Raw genomic sequence first — 17,311 nt, forward strand, 5'->3', positions numbered from 1 at the left:
TCAGACCAGAATTTGTGTGTTTGTGTCTGATTCCCCTACATAGTGGGTCTGTGTGGTCTTAGTGTGCGTGTTAACGTGCTGATGAGTGTGTGTATGTTTCGGTTTAATCTCACTGATTTCATTTGTCTGTTGTTGAGTGTGTGTGTGTTTGAGCTTGCCGTGCATGTGGAAGTATTTATCTTTGCCCTCGCTGTGTGTGTGTTCCTCATGTGTGTGTGTTAGATCATTGTGTGTGAGATCCTCTTGTGTCTGTGCATGTGTGTGCGGTTCCTCTGGATGTACCCGCGAGTTGACGACCTCGTCGATCCAGCTCCTGAAGCGGCTGACTCGAGTGTAGAGTGCAGGAGAGGAGGGGTCAGCGCAGCTGTAACCCCCGGCAACAACCCCAGTGAGGACCCATCGACCTGTCTCCTCCTGACATACCAGCCCGCCTCCAGAGTTGCCCTGACAACTGTCACCGTGGAGGAGGCTGGTGTCTGGAGGACTGCCGGCACACAGTGTGCCGTGGCTGGAGAAGCTGTCGCCATAGCGCTTCTTACATTGCCATGACGACATGAGAGGGACCCAGGATGCAAGAACTGAGTCTGGGAGAGAGGATGGAGAAGATGATCAGAGGTGACATGTAAGAAGTGCTGAAACAATTAGTCAAATAACTAACAAGTTAATCGACATAAAATTAACCAACAATAAATTAAAGTAATTTATCAAGCAACAAACACCTTTTTACTGAACTGCACTGGTGTTTTATTGAAATATTTTTAGATCGGTTCTGACGTTGGTGTAAAAACGAAATACACACTGGAGAGGGGAAATAAAAGCACATACCTGGTCCTGACCAGCCAGCAGTAACCGTGACAACACAGGAGGATGGAGAATTTCCCCCAGATGCTGTGTCAGCAGCAGGAAGGCACGCTGCGTTAGTGTTAGGGTCAAAGGTCAGACAGTGACCCTTGGTGCTGGGCAGCTTCAGCAAAGCCAGATCATGACCTCCACTCTGACCCTTGAACTTCCTGTGAACCACCACCTGCTCCGGTGTGAGAGTCTGCTCCGACGCCCCGACACGCACTGCGTACCTGGATGGATCGCTGCCAAACCTGGAGGAGAGAAAGAACGAACTTAAGGTGGATTTATAAATGTTGGTGTTTGGTGGTCCCACCGAAGACACCTCCAGCATAGGAACTGATTTATAGCTCAGTGTCAGATTTACCTGCCGACACAGTGGGCAGAGGTCAGGACCCAGCAGGGGTTGATCAGAGTGCCGCTGCAGAGAGGACCACCATCTTTTCCTTGGGATTGAAGCCACACTGACACCTGCCATGGCCACGTGGTCCTGAAAGAGAACGGGGGACAAAACTGTGTTTTCTTGGGTGTAAAGGTTCTAATTTTAATTTCTTTTGCTTCATTGTCAGTTCAATGTCACCAGGACTAAGCCACAGATCTGGACATATTGTATGACCAAACTCGGCCCTAAATCTTACCTGAGCATGTTCCCCTCCCCTTGGTTCCTCCACTTGCTCTCCTCCTCCACCAGCTTTCTCAGCCCACAGCTCAGCTCTTGAGGCTTGGCCTGTACAGCTGACTCCTGCGGTGCGACGTCACACCTCACCCCTGCGTCTTCCCTGCGCCTGCAGCCCTGGAAACTCTGACCCAGAGAGGGACACTCCCCCAGGAACTCCTCCTTCCCCGTGCACCTCACCTGGTCCAGGTGAATGGGCCCTTTCCCCTGCCCGAACCCTCCAGTTGCTACCGCTCTACCACTGAAACGAAGAAGATATTTGGGAGGGAATGTGAATTTTTGTGCCTTTTTTTAAAAATTATACTTTTTTTCTTTCATGGACATTAACACTAACCTGTGTCCAAGCTGTCTGCACACCACGGCTGCATTCAGGTCATTCCAGCCTGAGTCGCAAATACTCCCCCAGTCACCATGGAGATACACCTCGACTCGTCCCTCCTTTCTGCTGCTGCCACCCACAAGACGCACCAGGGGACCTGACACAAAAAAAAACAACCCACAAAACTCTCATTGATATTCATGTCCGTGCATCTACATACTCCAGTCTCCACATACTGAGCGTGAGTTATACGTCCACTGACGGTGTTAAATGTCATCTGCAGCCTGGTGTGTCTTTATTCTGCCTCTATTCTCATTCTAATGTCACTGTGTGTTGACAGGAGGAGCAGGACCTCTGGAGTGCTGAGACGGTAAGCAAGGCTTTATTCTCTCTGCTGTCAACATGTGGCATTTAAACTCTGTGGACAGACATACACCGGTGTTTTGACAATGAGGTAACGATACGGTCCACAACTGGGGACAGAACTGGTTTTATTCTTTCATAGACAGATAGATCTCTTGCATTGTGTGTTTATTATCATTGTGATAGAAAAGTGGATTCTGGTGTCATTTCTGAAGTTAAGTAAACAGCTCACAGCCCGGCATTAGACCTGCACTCTGCAGGGACAGCTTGGCCTTTTGATGCAAAATTAATTACTGCTGCACAGTCACCAAACTTCTGCCGTGCCTGTTGTTTTTTTTTTCTGGTTTTTTTCTTCCTCTCTTCTTCTTGTTCTCCCTATAGCTGCAAAAACTCTCGCAACGATGCACAGCAGTCTGGTCTGTCCTCAGCTGACGTACAGTATACTCAGTGAATGTGCTGAGTGTTGAACAACTTACTGGGACCTTGTTATGCATGCAGGCTTTGATCATCCTCATCTCTTCATGTCTTACCTGTGGAAGGTGCAATAACCGGCACCTCGTTGGTCTCGTGGCTAGATCGGCCCCTGCAGCGAACCCCGACATCCTCGCTGTGGGAGCAGTCGGTCCGCCCCCAGATCCCGTGTCGACAGTCCAGCAGGGAGGTCTCAGATCCCTCACAGTGGACGTCGTCCAGAAGGATCAGACCGACACCCTCGCCGAATGTACCATCTGACACGACCTCGGCGTGACCCCTGAAGGTGAAGAGATTAATGTCTGCCCTTACAAAGTGTGATTATTTACTGTGGTGGACACTTTTTAAGTTTCAGGAAAGTTGTCCAAGTTTTCCAAACACTCAAAACTACAAGTTGAATTTTAGTTGCTCAGGTAACTCCAGCATAATAAAAGTGTGGCTCATGTTATTAATGTGTGTTTTCCCTGTAACTCTGAATTCTTGATGTTCAATATAGCGAAGCCACTCCAGGGAAATAAGCAGGCTACAGTTTTCTTGGAAAAATACAAGACCAGCACAGTAAAAAAAAAAAAAAAAAACAACCTCGCCGTTCTGTCCCAACTGTCCACCATGCATAACAGCAGGTAGAAAACAAAATTAAACTGTCACAGTACACTTTTGTATCACTGCAGCAAGGTGAGAGGTTACACCAGTGGGGGTCAGTAAAGAAACAAATGTTCTAGGTCTGTTAAGTTAATCTTTAAGTATATTTATTTAGAGTTTAACACTCAAAAACTTAGCTAATCTTCCTCAGGACTGTGTAGGTGTGCTTTAATAAAATAGGATTATGTTAGAAACAGGATTTTATTTCTAATTTCCTCTGTTTCCCAGTTAATCCAAACCCAAGATTTCCTCCATGTTTACCTTATACCATGTTAAATTCAATATAATGTCCTTTTCCACAGCACTAATTCCATCAGCAGAGAGAGCGAGTCACGCCAGGTTTTCTACTTCACACTTTCCCCCGAACAACATTTATCTACCATGAGTTAGATTCAACACGTCCTCCAGCAACTTCAATAAAATCTTTAATAGGTAGGCTTTTAATGTGAAAAAACATACAAAAGAAGTGTTGATTTTTGTTGACAGTGACCAGGATACAAAAATATTATTTCTGTTTAAAAGAACAGAAACTTAGAGCAGCAGAGTGGTGAGTAGAACATGACTCTGCTGCATTAATGATGGAGTTAGTGCTGAATTTATCATGTGAGCTGCTGTAGTTGGCTGCAAGTAATTTCACTCCCCTTTATTAGTGACTGGACTTTATTTGTTCTCGTTCATACCTGTAGCCCAGCTGTCTGCAAACCACCTCTGCATGCTGCTGCGTCCAGCGGTCGTCGCACACTGTTCCCCAGTCACCGTTGTGGAAAACTTCGACTCGACCCTCCCAGGGACTGTCACCTCCCACCAGACGCACCACACCATCTGAAACAGTTTCACAGTTTTGACTGTGCAGCCACGAGGCTAGATTACATTTTACAGACACTATATTTACCATTAACATTAACCTTAATATATAATTCAGATTAATTATTAATCTTAGATTAGTTAGATGAATTGTAGCAGCTGTTTCATGCCAGTAGATGTTACTTCTTAGCTCCCGTTAGTCCTGTTTCTGTCACACAGAGGATGTTGCTGCTGATTTATTGATGTTCAGGGGCTATAAATAGCAGCTTTATAAATCTATCTGTGTGTGTGTGTGTGTGTGTGTGTGTGTGTGTTTACAGTACATGTACCTGTATAAGGACTGCAGGAGACCCCAGCATCCTCCATGTGGTCACAGTTGTGTTGCTCCCAGTCGCCATGGGGACACTGATCCAGGAAGAGCTCATTTCCTGTGCACTTCACAGCATCCAGCAGGATCGGGCCCGAACCCTGACCGAAGTGAGCCCACGACCAGGCCTTCGCCACACCCCTGCAACACACACACAGGAGTACATGGTGTGTATGCCTACCTTTATTTAGCAGCACTGTTAGCACGGCTAAAAACGGTCAACCTTTCCAGCTGCTTAATTCTTTACCTGCCTGCTTGCTGGATATAAACCTGAGGTACTTGAAGTGCTGCCCAGATCTCACAAAACAAAACAGAGAAAAAAAAAATCTAAATAAAGCATATGTCCAAAAAAAAGTCAAATCATCCAAATAAATAATAAATAGCTCTTACAGAGATGTTGTTGTGTTCATGTAGTGATGATTTATTGATACCAAAATGCTACAAAAAGCACTTTTGTGAGTTTGCGTGTATCCATGTATGAGGCTGAAAATAACATGTAGAAGGTTTGTTAAAAGCACAGTGAAGCATAAAATATATAGAATGAATAATAATAATTATTATTATTATTATTCATTCTACAGCTCAGAAGTCAAGAAGAGGAGGAATGAAAAGACTATGTAACATAGAAAGCTGTGAATAGATTGATGGTTGTTGTCAAAAGTCATTTTGGTTGGAGAAGTTAAACATGACTTCTGGAAGGAGGGAGTGTTGTTTTGTGTTTTGATTGTTGAAATCATGAAAAGCGTATAAATATCTGACACACATATCTATTACAGGAAAAAAAAAACTCTCCAGGTGGGAAAAAACAAATAATTTTCACTTCATTTTGTCTTCAAGTGTCAAAACACATCAGTGCCTGTGTGCAGCTGTGTGAGAACCCGTGCATCAGTATCAAGACATCTATTATTTAGAAGCACAAACACAGATGGCGAGGTGTCCCTCGGTGTTTGGGGGATGAAATACAACCTAATGTTGAACACAGAAGGATTTCTCTCCTACAACTTCATCACTGTTTGACACTCAAAGTCGTCGGGGATGTTCCACCTTCTCCGCAGAGTATACACTCTGTGCATGAGGAGGAAACACCTGCACAGATTCAGATGATTTTATGTTTGACAGGTTAATCTGTCAAACCAGTGAACTGATCCCATTAACAGGTGTTATCTGTGTGGCCAAAGCCTGATATATCTTATTACTCTGTGCTCCACTGTTAAAAAAAAATATATTATATATTATAAGAATATTATATATATTATATATTATAACATCGGCCCTATCCTTCAATGCAAAGTCCCCTCCACACCTTACAATGTGATTTAACATGTTAACCCTGCAGTTAAAGGTCAGTGCGAAGGAGAAAGGGACTAAATGTCACCACATATATGTTAACTTGGTGACGTGTGAAGGTGTGAAAAACCCCTACATACCCAAAACCAAGCTGTCTGCACACCACCTCGGCATCTCTGTCGTCCCACTGGTCATCGCACACGGAGCCCCACCTTCCAGCGTGGAACACCTCCACTCGACCTTCAAAGTCTTCCTCGCCGCCGACCAGTCGCAGCGGAGGGCCACTGCCTGCAGAGCAGAGGGGATGCAGAAATACACCTGAAACCCAGCTGCTTCCTTATCTCTGTATCCCTCGTGTTTGTTTTTATTTTAAATTTAAATGTCTTTGTTCAGTGGGTAAATTACTGCCAGAGTAGAAATGCATAAAATACTACAAAGCATTTTATAACAGGAAAACAACAAAAAACAAAATCTCTCACCGAGAACTATAAAAATCTGTCTCTCTCAGGTGTGTGTGTGTGTGAGTGGGGGGGTCAGAAATATTCAGGTCTGGTTGCCATGACGCTGTAGAGGAAGTCACACTGACCTTCTGGAGGCGCACACACCACTGCTGCCTCGTTTCCATGGCTACAGTCTCCGGTGACGAACGTCCTGCTCCGGCACTTACCCAGGGTGTTCTCATCCCCGTGGCAACCCAGGCGCTCGTAGTGGAAGAGGCCGGAGCCCGAGCCGAACTGTGAGTGCTGCAGCGCTGTGCCAATGTCACTGTTAAAAACAAACAAATCACCAGCCAGAGCCAATTCATCACAACTGTGAAACATCAGACCCAGCAACCAAGTTTAGTGCTGTACTTCAGTACACATTTTAGCTACTGTGTATTAGTACTTCTACTTAAGTAAAGGATCTGAGTGCTTCCTCCACTACATATCAAACTTGTGTTCTGTTTGCTCCTACCCCAGGCCCAGCTGCCTGCAGATCACGCTGGCGTCTCTGTCCGTCCAGTGAGAGTCACAAACCGCCCCCCACTGGCCATTCAGGTAGACCTCGACCCGCCCACTGCCGGAGGACGAGCTGCCAACCAGACGAGCAGCGCCTAAAAAACCAGTGAGAGATATGAGGAGGTTTAATGCTCAGAAGATACATAAATATTCAGACAGTCGCCTGTTTACTTTCACTCTCTTTTCTCTTTGCTCTGTTGTTTGATGCTGAGCGCAGAATTAGGTTATTTGAGATTATAAAATTAAGTTTAGGATTTTTACAAATGGTCCCAGATCAGTCATAGTCCTGTGATCTGTGGTCGCACCCTGGTGACAGTCGCAGTAGGCCCATCCGATGGCTCCAGAGTTTTGCCTGAAGAAACACCAGGGGTTGGACTCTCGGTCCGGGTTCCTGCAGTAGCTGTGGTCGCCCAACCCTCGGCCCGGGTACTGCATGACGTAGTCTGGGAACTCGGTCCACTTCAGACAGGGGGCGCCAGAGTCCGTCTGGGACACGGTGCCGTTGTAGTATCCCAGCTCTGTGAATCCCTCAGAGCAGGACAGAGGCACTGCACAGAGGCAGGAGGAGGGAGGGAGGGAGGGAGGGAGAGGAGAGAGTAAGCAAATGTTAAGGAGGAAGGGAGAATAAGATGTTTTGGATGAAAGGACGAGGAGGAGGATTTGGGTCATAGAGGACAATGAGAATGAAAAGGGAGTTAAATGGGGAAAGTTTGGTCTCGGAAAGAGGAGTGGAATTGCCCTTATTCAAATGACATTATCCCCATGTCTGTATTTTATCTGAACATAAAAGCTTACATGGACGACTTTCATGTGCTGTCCACTGCCGCAGCAGGATTCTGCCTAATGTACTCATCCTCGCTGATCCATGTTGAATTGGTGAAATTTCCATCACCTTAAACTGCCCTTATTTAACATGGTGGTGGCCAGATACTCGCGGTAATCTTCCCAGAGAGGGAGGAATGTGTGAGTGAAGCTTAGACAGACCGTGAGAGAAGCTGCTGACATCAAAGTGTAGAAAAATTAGGCCACAAAGTAGAGGAGCCGACGTACTGTGGCCTGTTAAAAACTTACAGCACACATTAACGAAGCACGAATCACAACGCAGAACATCACAAGCGGCGCGGCACACATCAAAGCACCAGACACACTCATACACTCGGAGCTGCAAAGGAACTGTAAAGGTGCAAAGCGATGAATTAAAGTAACCTCCATTATGTCTTTGTTTGTTTTGATGTGATGCCGCTGTATCCTTGTATCCTTGCCCTGTATCCTCACTTAAAATGCTGCTGAATATCGGGTGAATTTGGGGTTTCTATTCTTTCTTTCCTTCTTTCTCCTTTTCTGTTTGCTTCCTTCTATCTCCCACCCTTTCTTTCACCCCTTTCCTCAACTGTTTCCTTATTTTTTAGTTCCTTTTTCTATGTCTTATTTCCTTGCTTTTCCTTCATCAACTGATCTGAAAGCATGCAAGTCCCCAAAACCAGAAAGAAACCGTGTAATGGAGTGTTTTTGCCTCATTGAGTTTCTACTCTCTTTTAAGAATTTCAATACTTTCCACACTAAAGTTTAAGGGTTTTTGAGGACAAGTGGCTTCTAAACTATGATTAATGGTGGAGGTGCTTCAGTAACCAGCAACAGTCTTATCTCTTCGACACACACGGCTTGGCCGTCCTGGTAAATTATCTACGGAGTGCAACCCTTATACCCACCTCGCACACTAGCACAAAAACACACAAACACACACAGATTTTGCTGCATAGTGACCAAGATAGAAACACACACTAGTGACACACACACACACACTGAGTCCAATTTGGAGGGAGATAAGAGAAAGAGCAGTGAAAGCACAGGAGAGTCTGAGACACAGGAAATCAATCAGGCAGAAATGTACCGGACTAAAACAGAAATCTATCCTCAAACAATAAATAATACAGAGCACACTCAGACATTGGTCCCAAAATCAACCCACACTAGTATCCAAACTAAAAAAAGAAGCAGCTTCCAGTTACAGAGACAAAAATGTGCCTGCGCCTTTAAGAAACACGACACAGGAAGAAAGTGAAAGTTAAATTCTTTCTTGCGAAAACAACCAAACGCATACTTCACTTCTCTTTTTGCTTTACAGACCCCAGCACACGTAAGTAGTCATTTCTGTTACATATGTTGTGTTTGAGTTGTGCTTTCATCCCACTCTCTGCTACTTTCAGCTTCTTTGTTGAGAAATGCTGCTGTTTCCTGAAGCACAGATAAACACGAGAGTTCATCAGCAGACAGGGTTTGCCCACTTGTCATGAAACTGTTCAAACTGCCACTTTTGTCATGTTAAACTGTCTTCATGAAGATCATTTGTGATATTGTGGTGGGTTTTTTTCCCATAATTTAATTTTTGTTTATTTGTTTTTTTCCAGAAATGGCCTCCAGCCTCAATCTCTTATCTGAGGAGCAGCTTCTTTGTCCAATATGCCTGGACACGCTCAATAAACCAGTTTCCACTCCGTGTGGACACAACTTCTGTTTATCCTGTCTCACATCCTACTGGAACAACGAAACAGTCTGTCAGTGCCCGGTCTGTAAGGAAACGTTTGAAAGGAGACCCAATCTCAAGGTCAACACTTTCATTTCAGAGCTTGCATCGCAGTTCATGTTGCTTCAAGCGACAGATGCTCACATCTGGAGCCCCGACCAGCTGAAGATTACGTCTGGCAGCGTAGTGCTGTGTGATATTTGTACTGACACCCGGCAAGAGGCTGTCAAATCCTGCCTGGAGTGTCTGACTTCGTACTGCAATGTTCATGTAGAGCCTCATCACAGAGCTGCCGGACTGAAGAGACACACGCTGGTTGACCCTCTGGCAAGTCTGGAGGACAAGATCTGCAAGGAACATAACCAGCTCCTGACATTGTTTTGTAGAAACGACAAAGTTTTGCTTTGTGGCATCTGTGCCAGTTCGCACCACGCGAGCCATGGTGTTGTTCTTGTGCAGCGAGCGTACCAAGAGATGAAAGATCTGCTGGGAGACGCAGAGGCAATAGTGCAGCAGATGATCCAGGAAAGGCAACAGAAGGTGCAAGCCATGAAGGAGTCAGTAAAACAAAGCAAGAGAGAAACCAAAGATGTGATAGCAAACGCTGTGCAGGAGTTAACAGCGCTGGTGTCTGAGGTGCAGAAGAGTCAGACGAAGTTTGTAAAAGTGATCGAGGAGAAGCAAAAAGCAGAAGAAGAAGAAGTGGATGGTTTTATTGGCAACATCAAGCAGGAGCTCACTGAGCTGCAGAGGACAACTGTGAAGCTGAGGGAGCTAAAAGAGACCAAAGACCAGTTCGCCTTCCTCCAGAACTTCCCACACCCATCCCTCCTTCCACACGTCAGGGACTTGTCCAGTTTCAGGTTTAACAGACACCTGGAGATACAGCACATACAGAAATCTCTGAGCAGCTGCGTGTCTCAACTGCAGTCGTTACTGAATAAATTCAACACAGAGGTAAATGAATCCTATGTGTCAAACGTTGCCACGCTGAGGTACCTTCAGCAGTATGACGTGAACATTTTGCTGGACCCTGATACAGCTCACCCTCTGCTCATTTTATCTGAGGATAGGAAACAGGTTAGATACAGCATGGGCTCAGGTTTGTGGGCAAACCAGAACATGAACCCAAACACGTTCACTGAACATCTCGCAGTTCTGGGACAAAGAGGCTTCTTGTCACGTAAGTTTTACTTTGAGGTGTCTGTGGGCCAAAAGACTGAGTGGTGTCTGGGTGTGGCCACAGCTTCAGTCCAGAGGAGAGGGGCGCTCGTTCGGAGCCCTAACAGTGGACTCTGGGCCATCTGGTTTCTGGAGGATAAGTTTGAAACCTTCTGTTGTCCGGGCATGACGGTATTCTTGGGAAAAGTGGAGAAGGTCGGAGTGTTTGTGGATTATGACGGAGGTCAGATATCATTCTATGATGTACAGACTGCCACACTTATTTACTCATTTACTGAGTGCATCTTCTTTGAGGAGCTTTATCCATATTTAAATCCTTGTGATAATGAATATGGTTCAAACTTGGATCCAATGGTGATTGTTCCTGTCAGCCATATGGAGTGAACAACTGCTGCGTTTGATTTCAAAAGCAGCTTCAACTCAATGACAACTTTTTTGGTCGGACAGCTTTTTGTAATCATTAAATATGTAAAAGCATTGATGGAGAAGATCCGTCTTCATTTGCTGATTATGTGTGTGCACCTTAAATCATATATTTTTTCTGCTGTATTTGGGTGCAAATACAGCAGAAAATCCAGTTAAAATCCAGTTAACGTGATTTTACAAAGTGCTCCTCCGGTCTGGAGTTTGGAACTGGCCCATCCAGCTCATTATGAGACTTTTCACTGAAGACATTTTTACAAATAAATAAATAAATATAACAGGCGTAAATAACCTGAGAATGGCAGTAGAGCCTTAGAGTAACGTATTACTCTTTCTTTAAGATTTACACTCCTTTTCAGGAAGGTTCAGTGGGAAGTCATACTGCGTCAAGTATCAAGTATCAGCCTGTTTGTTGATGATAGTTCTAATTCGTAAACTACACTGACATATCCATGTTAATTTAATCATGCACGTCTTGCTGTCACTGCAGTTACCTTTGCTTTGGTGATTATTAGCCAAATGAATAAGTAAAAATGTTTTAAGCTCTATATGCTCTGTAATGGTAATAAAACTTTTATGTCAGCTTGATGAAATTTTAATTAAGTAAAAAAGCATTACGTAACTAAACCTGGCAACATTTTCGATGCCTATCTTTATCTTAACCTTCATTTCCGTGAAAACAGGGCATCTTAACACAAGCATCTTATTTTCTTTTTTTATTTTAATTCCAACTCTGCTTATCTAATTTTTCAGTTTTTTTCACAGGCTTCAAATTTCACTTCCTCCTCCATCATCCTCATCCTGTGTATCTCATTCAAGCCCTTTAATTCATCTCAACACCCGCAACGCTCAGACACACGCACACAACACTCGCTGCTGCTAACACCCTCCTCATTGCCACGACAACAGTACTCTGCCCATCGCCATGGGAACGCTCAGTCTCCCCGCTCCCATAATCCATTTCCCAGCCACAATGAGTATTTGACACGGTTCACACTCGGAGCCTTGCTGTATGGGGGGTGGGTGTGAGGCAGCAGCATGTTCAACACAAAACACACACATTACAATAAATATGGAATATGGGGAAACTCTGTTTTTCACCATTTCACCTGATTCTGATGCAGTTTTTATGCAACACAGGAAAAAACAAACATCTTGTGTGACATTTGATGAATTGTCGTTATGAAAATAAACCTGTCATCCTTAAGCTCAGCCTTTGAGAAAGTGGCTTGAGATGGTTTCTCGTGATGATAAAAGCTGTTTTAGCCAGTAGATGAGAGGAGTGTCGGTAACTGCACATCATTTTCACTTGTCAATGTGTGCACGGCTGTAAAAGCACAGATATCTCAGCAATGGAAATGAGCCTGAGAAGGAGGAGTTCCTCACCCCACCCCCCATCGTCATCGCCATTATCATGGCCTCCACTCCTTCCAGGGATGTAGAGAAAGAAAGAAAGAAAGAGGAGGAAAATAAAATGCAGTGGGGTGCAGGCCGGAGGGAAGAGGAGAGGTAAGGCTGAGTGTGAGAGGATGAAAGAAACAGAAGGAGGAGGAGGAGAGGTGGCAACAGAGGGGGTTTCGTGAGTGTCTGAGTCAGAATGTGGGTTAAACTGGAGGGAAAAACCACAGATAGAGCGGAAGGGAAGAGATGGTGTAGGAGGAGAGGACAGATGGAGGGAGAAAGTGATGAGAGTGCTGTGTTTGGAGTATCACCTCCCACCTACCTGAGTTCTGCACCTCGTTTAAGTAACTGTCCTCAGCCACCACCTGCAGACGGGAAGGAAAGACGCACCAAGTTAGACAAGTTTTGTGTAAATAACAATCAGGTTTCTGCTACAAAAGAGATTGTTTCTACTGGCGAGGAGGTTTTTATGTTCTGAAACTTGATTTAGGATCTGTCTATTGCGACTATAGGCTTTTTTTGGATGAGCCCAGGAAATGTCACCTGTTTTTGAATGCTGCATGCTGTCTTACTGTAACTGCTGCCAAATCTTTGTAGGTGCGGCCTGTTTGACATAAGCTGCCACAAATCAAGTTCTTCCCACCAGAACAATAAAGTCACTGTCTCCTAAAATAACCCTCGAAAAAAACAGCATTCATTCAATATCTGAGTTGTAATTATGACAGGAAAACTCAAACTATCTGACTTAAAGCTTAATACTATTCAAAATCCAAAAATACTTCAATCGTGAGTTGAGTTTTCATCCAAAGGTATCGCAAATTTAAACCAAATTTTCAGAAAACTGGCAAAAGAAAATGCGAATGTATGTGTTACTAACTACTGTTATGCTCATTTTAGGGGATCAAGATAAACAGTAGCTGCCGCTAAATTTCAAGTCACGTGCCACTGTACCACTGCAGAAGAAGAGGGCGAACTTAAAACGAAGGTAAACCATGAAGGTATTAACGTGATGGAGAGCTTTGTGGCGCAGTGTTTGTTTGGGGGTTTTTTTTTGTTGTCACTGTCTCCTAAAATAACCCTAGAAAAAAACAGCATTCATTCAATATCTGAGTTGTAATTATGACAGGAAAACTCAAACTATCTGACTTAAAGCTTAATACTATGGAAGCGACTGAAGACTAAACAAATATATATGTAGGTTGTGCATGTGCATGTACGAGGAGGCAGCTTTGGTGACGGTGTGTGCTCTGTGACTTTCTGAACATGAAACACAGTCAGGTCAAAGCCCAGAAACCGGAGAACAAAGAAAGTCTGAGAGATCGAGAGGTACAACTGTAAACTGAGGAATATTTTCACAGTTCATTCACGTTTTGTGAATGAGTTTATTCACTGACGGCAGGGAGGGATCACCAATCAAAGGACAGAAATATCACAAGTATAAGCTACACAGGTACTGTACCATGTAAACACACACACACACAAAAATGGTACTAGGCAGCATCAGATGATATCTGACAGAGGAGTGTTAGTTTCAATTTCAGAAAACAGGTTACACCGCTACGCAGCGGGGGCACCTGACAGAAGACCAAACACACACACACACACACACACAGCCGCCACTGTGGAATAACTGTAGTGAGGGCAGTGAAATACAACACATTTCATCTTGACACAGGTGGGTTCTGCTCTCTGGTTATTTCTCTCCAACAACACACAAACACATATGATATCAGCATACCATCACATTCCAGAAGGCGCTGCTCAGCCTAATGATATTAGAGCAGGAACAGGTGACCTGTGGTAGTGAACATGGGTTCTGATATCTCCAGTCATATCAATCACACGCCTCAATTACGGAGCTAATCGGTTATGATGCTGTCGCACCTGCATCCAGTGCACTGCCATGTAAACACACACACACACCACAGGGAAGAATGTGTACACAGGAAGAGTCCATTTCTGCTCTGAGTGAAAAGACATTGCAGCAGGATGGAAGATGCTCCAAAGTGTTGTTCTTAATCCAAGATTTTAGTCCTACACAGTGAAAGCTGAGTTGACCTGACTGGTTTTGGGCAAAGAAAAATGTTTTCCTCTCTGTAACATTGCAGTTAGTGACAAGTGAAGTGCATTTCGCTGATGTTTCCAGCTGTGTATCATTACATGTACACTGTGCAGAAAGTGGGACAGTTAAATTCATTCGCATGTCCTTGAAAAACCAGTGGTTCTGAAAGCTTGGTGACACAGTGATTCTTTTTCCAAATTAGTCACTGGGCTCTATAAAATAATTAAACTGTCCATCATGATTTCCTGAAGACAAAGCTGATATATTCAATTTGCTGGTTTTGTCCAACTAACGCTTCAAAATCCAAAAATACTTAAATCGTGAGTTGAGTTTTCATCCAAAGGTATTGCAAATTTAAACCAAATTTTCAGAAAACTGGCAAAAGAAAATGCGAATGTATGTGTTACTAATTACTGTTATGCTCATTTTAGGGGATCGTCCATCAAGATAAACAGTAGCTGCCGCTAAATTTCAAGTCACGTGCCACTGTACCACTGCAGAAGAAGAGGGCGAACTTCAAACAAAGGAAAACCATGAAGGTATTAACGTGATGGAGAGCTTTGTGACGCAGTGTTTGTTTGGGGGGTGTTTTGTTGTTGTTTGTTTGTTTCTTGAATCAATTCAAGGAACGTCGCAGTCTCCTCATCAGTCCAGACATGCCTGATGTTTTCATCATTTTTCATCCCTCTTTCCCATGTGTAAAAAGCTATTTTGTTTTAATTTTCAACGTTTTTATTAACAATGGCTTGAACACTTTTTAAATTCTCCAAATTTTGGCATGGATTATCAGCATATTTGATCATTTAATATGAAGGACTTGTTAGTTTAAACCAATTTATGCCAAATTATTTAGATTTTTTTCCTTACAGGGTGTGCAGCGCAGGGCCCGTCGTGGGCACCCAGGACTCTCTGGTGGTTGATCCAGCCATGTTGGGAGCTGAACCTCAGAAAAGTGAGTAATGTTCGATGTGATTCAGAGTAAAGTCTATGTTACAGATTACAGAGAACTGCTGTTTAAGAGATTTCACTGTTTGTTTCCTTCCTGTTTTTGCACGTCTTGGATTATTTGTTCTGATGATGCCGACAAAAGAAAGTGCAGCTGCATTCAGGAGACTCCCAATGAAAAGATTTGTCTAATGAAATTGAAATGAAAATAGCTGAAACTCATCTGCCCTGTGCTATTTGTGCTACATGCACGGCTGCTTCCAGCGTTAGTGGGTCTAATTAACATCACTGTTCTCCACTAATGACTTCAACACAGGCTACACAGCTCATATGCTGCACATTAACACCACACACACTGTAGTATAAGAAAAAGGAAACAGTGAAAATGAACTAGTCTAATGATTAACAGATTGATTTATCATTAATTGATTGCTTTGCTGCTCAGTTCATTGCGGATCTGACATACAGAGCCAGCATAAGAACCATTAACCTGTTTTGTCTGAATTCCTGAACCTGAGATTCACAGTGCTCTGACAACAACACCTGCTTCACTCGTTTTCAGCTTCAACATGTCCGAGTTGACTGAATCGCTGTGACAAGCTTCAGCAGCCTGTGCAGGTTCAGTCCCTCCAACACCGCGGGGGCAGAGGGGCCTCCGACGGGTTCCTCTCATGATAGCCCGCCGAGGGGAGGGTGGGGGGGTGATTGAGCCCATGCATGACTGTGTGTGTGTGTGTATGTGTGTACGTGCGTGTGATACAGCACGGTGTCCGCTTAAGTGGATAATGCGCAACGATGTCACCATTAATTGGCTAAAAGACCGATTAGAGGTGTTTGATGCGCTTTTATCGCCCCGACCTGCACCTGCTTTGTTAGAAACGCATCCTGAATAAAGGGATAAACACCACAAGACAATTTAAGACGGTGGCATGACTGCAGAGTTTGGTCATGCGGGGGTTTAAAATACTGTACGTGTACAATATAGGTCCATATCCATTAAATGTGTTTTCAGCTGCACACTGAATGACAGACTTTGGCTGTGGATTAATGGTAACGCATGAAAATGTACTGTATATGAGTCAGTCCCCACAGCTTGGTTGCATTGCTCTGAATTCTAGTATAGGCTGTAAATCTTTTTTTTTTTTTTTTTGGTAAAATGCAGCACATCAAAGCGTGACTGTCACGGGTCAAAAAATGGAAAGCAAAAAAAAAAATCAGGCCAAATTGCAAAATCAAGCCCATCATCAAAAGACAGGCTACTGTACGTACCTCCGCCAGCAGCGGCAGCCAGAGGCAGGTTCCGATCAAGCACAACATTTCCCGGCTGGTGAGAGCCATCCTTCCCGCCCGGTGTGTCCGTGTCATAGCCAGAAAAGCCGTCGCTCCACTCCCATCTCTGTTTCCAAAGTGTCGGTGAGGTGAACCGTTATCCTCCGCTCGTCCCGGTGCTGGAAGAAACGTGGTGTGTGATGATGTACGTGGGAGGTTTTACGCACAGAAGACAGGGTGGGGCACTACAGACGCTTCACGGGATGGAAAACACACACACACACAGATTAACCGATCCTGAGTGAAATAATGTTGAGGTCTGCAAAAACCTGATGCCACAAGCACCTCTCTCTCTCTCTCTCTCTCTCTCTCTCTCTCTCTCACACACACACACACACACACACACACACCTTTTTGTATTACATGAACACACCCCTTTCCACTTGCTCTACAAGAGGAAACAGCACAAACAAAACAAATTTTACTTCAAAAAATTTAATAAATGCACAGAAATGTCAATGAAGTGTATTAAAGACCAGTTTTAAGAAAAAGGTTTAACAGTCCTCAGCTTTATTACTCTGTTTTAAGACAAAGAAGACTCAAAACCCCTTCAAATGTTTTAATAGGAGGACTGAAGGACATCATGGGGTTACATTTTTCAGAGCCCCGAAATGCTGAGGTTCTGAGTTTAGCTGTGACCTGGACTACATCGCAAGCAGTTGGCTTTTGTTGCTGTTG

The 17,311-nt window shown here is 44.1% G+C and overlaps 3 protein-coding genes across 3 annotated transcripts in view; 2 read left to right on the top strand and 1 right to left on the bottom strand.

Annotated features, from left to right (window-relative positions):
- On the bottom strand, nucleotides 1–16,804 carry LOC121201512 (neurotrypsin-like). The gene is made up of 14 exons (XM_041067385.1): nucleotides 16,574–16,804; nucleotides 12,620–12,662; nucleotides 7,073–7,315; nucleotides 6,724–6,862; nucleotides 6,356–6,534; nucleotides 5,910–6,057; nucleotides 4,445–4,623; nucleotides 3,992–4,133; nucleotides 2,729–2,949; nucleotides 1,851–1,992; nucleotides 1,479–1,757; nucleotides 1,208–1,330; nucleotides 826–1,094; nucleotides 1–584 (listed from the first exon to the last, which is right to left on the bottom strand). Exons 1-14 carry the CDS (start codon nucleotides 16,667–16,669, stop codon nucleotides 1–3), a joined length of 2,787 nt encoding a protein of 928 aa, XP_040923319.1. The 5' UTR covers nucleotides 16,670–16,804.
- Nucleotides 8,782–11,171, top strand: LOC121201513 (E3 ubiquitin-protein ligase TRIM21-like). The gene is made up of 2 exons (XM_041067386.1): nucleotides 8,782–8,904; nucleotides 9,176–11,171. The coding sequence occupies exon 2, from the start codon at nucleotides 9,178–9,180 to the stop codon at nucleotides 10,855–10,857; it is 1,680 nt and encodes a 559-aa protein (XP_040923320.1). The 5' UTR covers nucleotides 8,782–8,904; nucleotides 9,176–9,177; the 3' UTR covers nucleotides 10,858–11,171.
- Nucleotides 13,260–17,311, top strand: part of LOC121201515 (cerebellar degeneration-related protein 2-like) — a 15,808-nt gene continuing 11,756 nt past the window's right edge. Inside the window, exons 1-3 of the mRNA XM_041067388.1 lie at nucleotides 13,260–13,282; nucleotides 14,791–14,898; nucleotides 15,229–15,311. The gene's annotated coding sequence lies outside the window, so the exon portion shown is untranslated. The remainder of the gene's footprint in view (nucleotides 13,283–14,790; nucleotides 14,899–15,228; nucleotides 15,312–17,311) is intronic.

The sequence above is a fragment of the Toxotes jaculatrix genome, chromosome 21 (genome assembly GCF_017976425.1).
Source record: "Toxotes jaculatrix isolate fToxJac2 chromosome 21, fToxJac2.pri, whole genome shotgun sequence".
In the NCBI taxonomy this organism is placed as follows: domain Eukaryota; kingdom Metazoa; phylum Chordata; class Actinopteri; family Toxotidae; genus Toxotes; species Toxotes jaculatrix.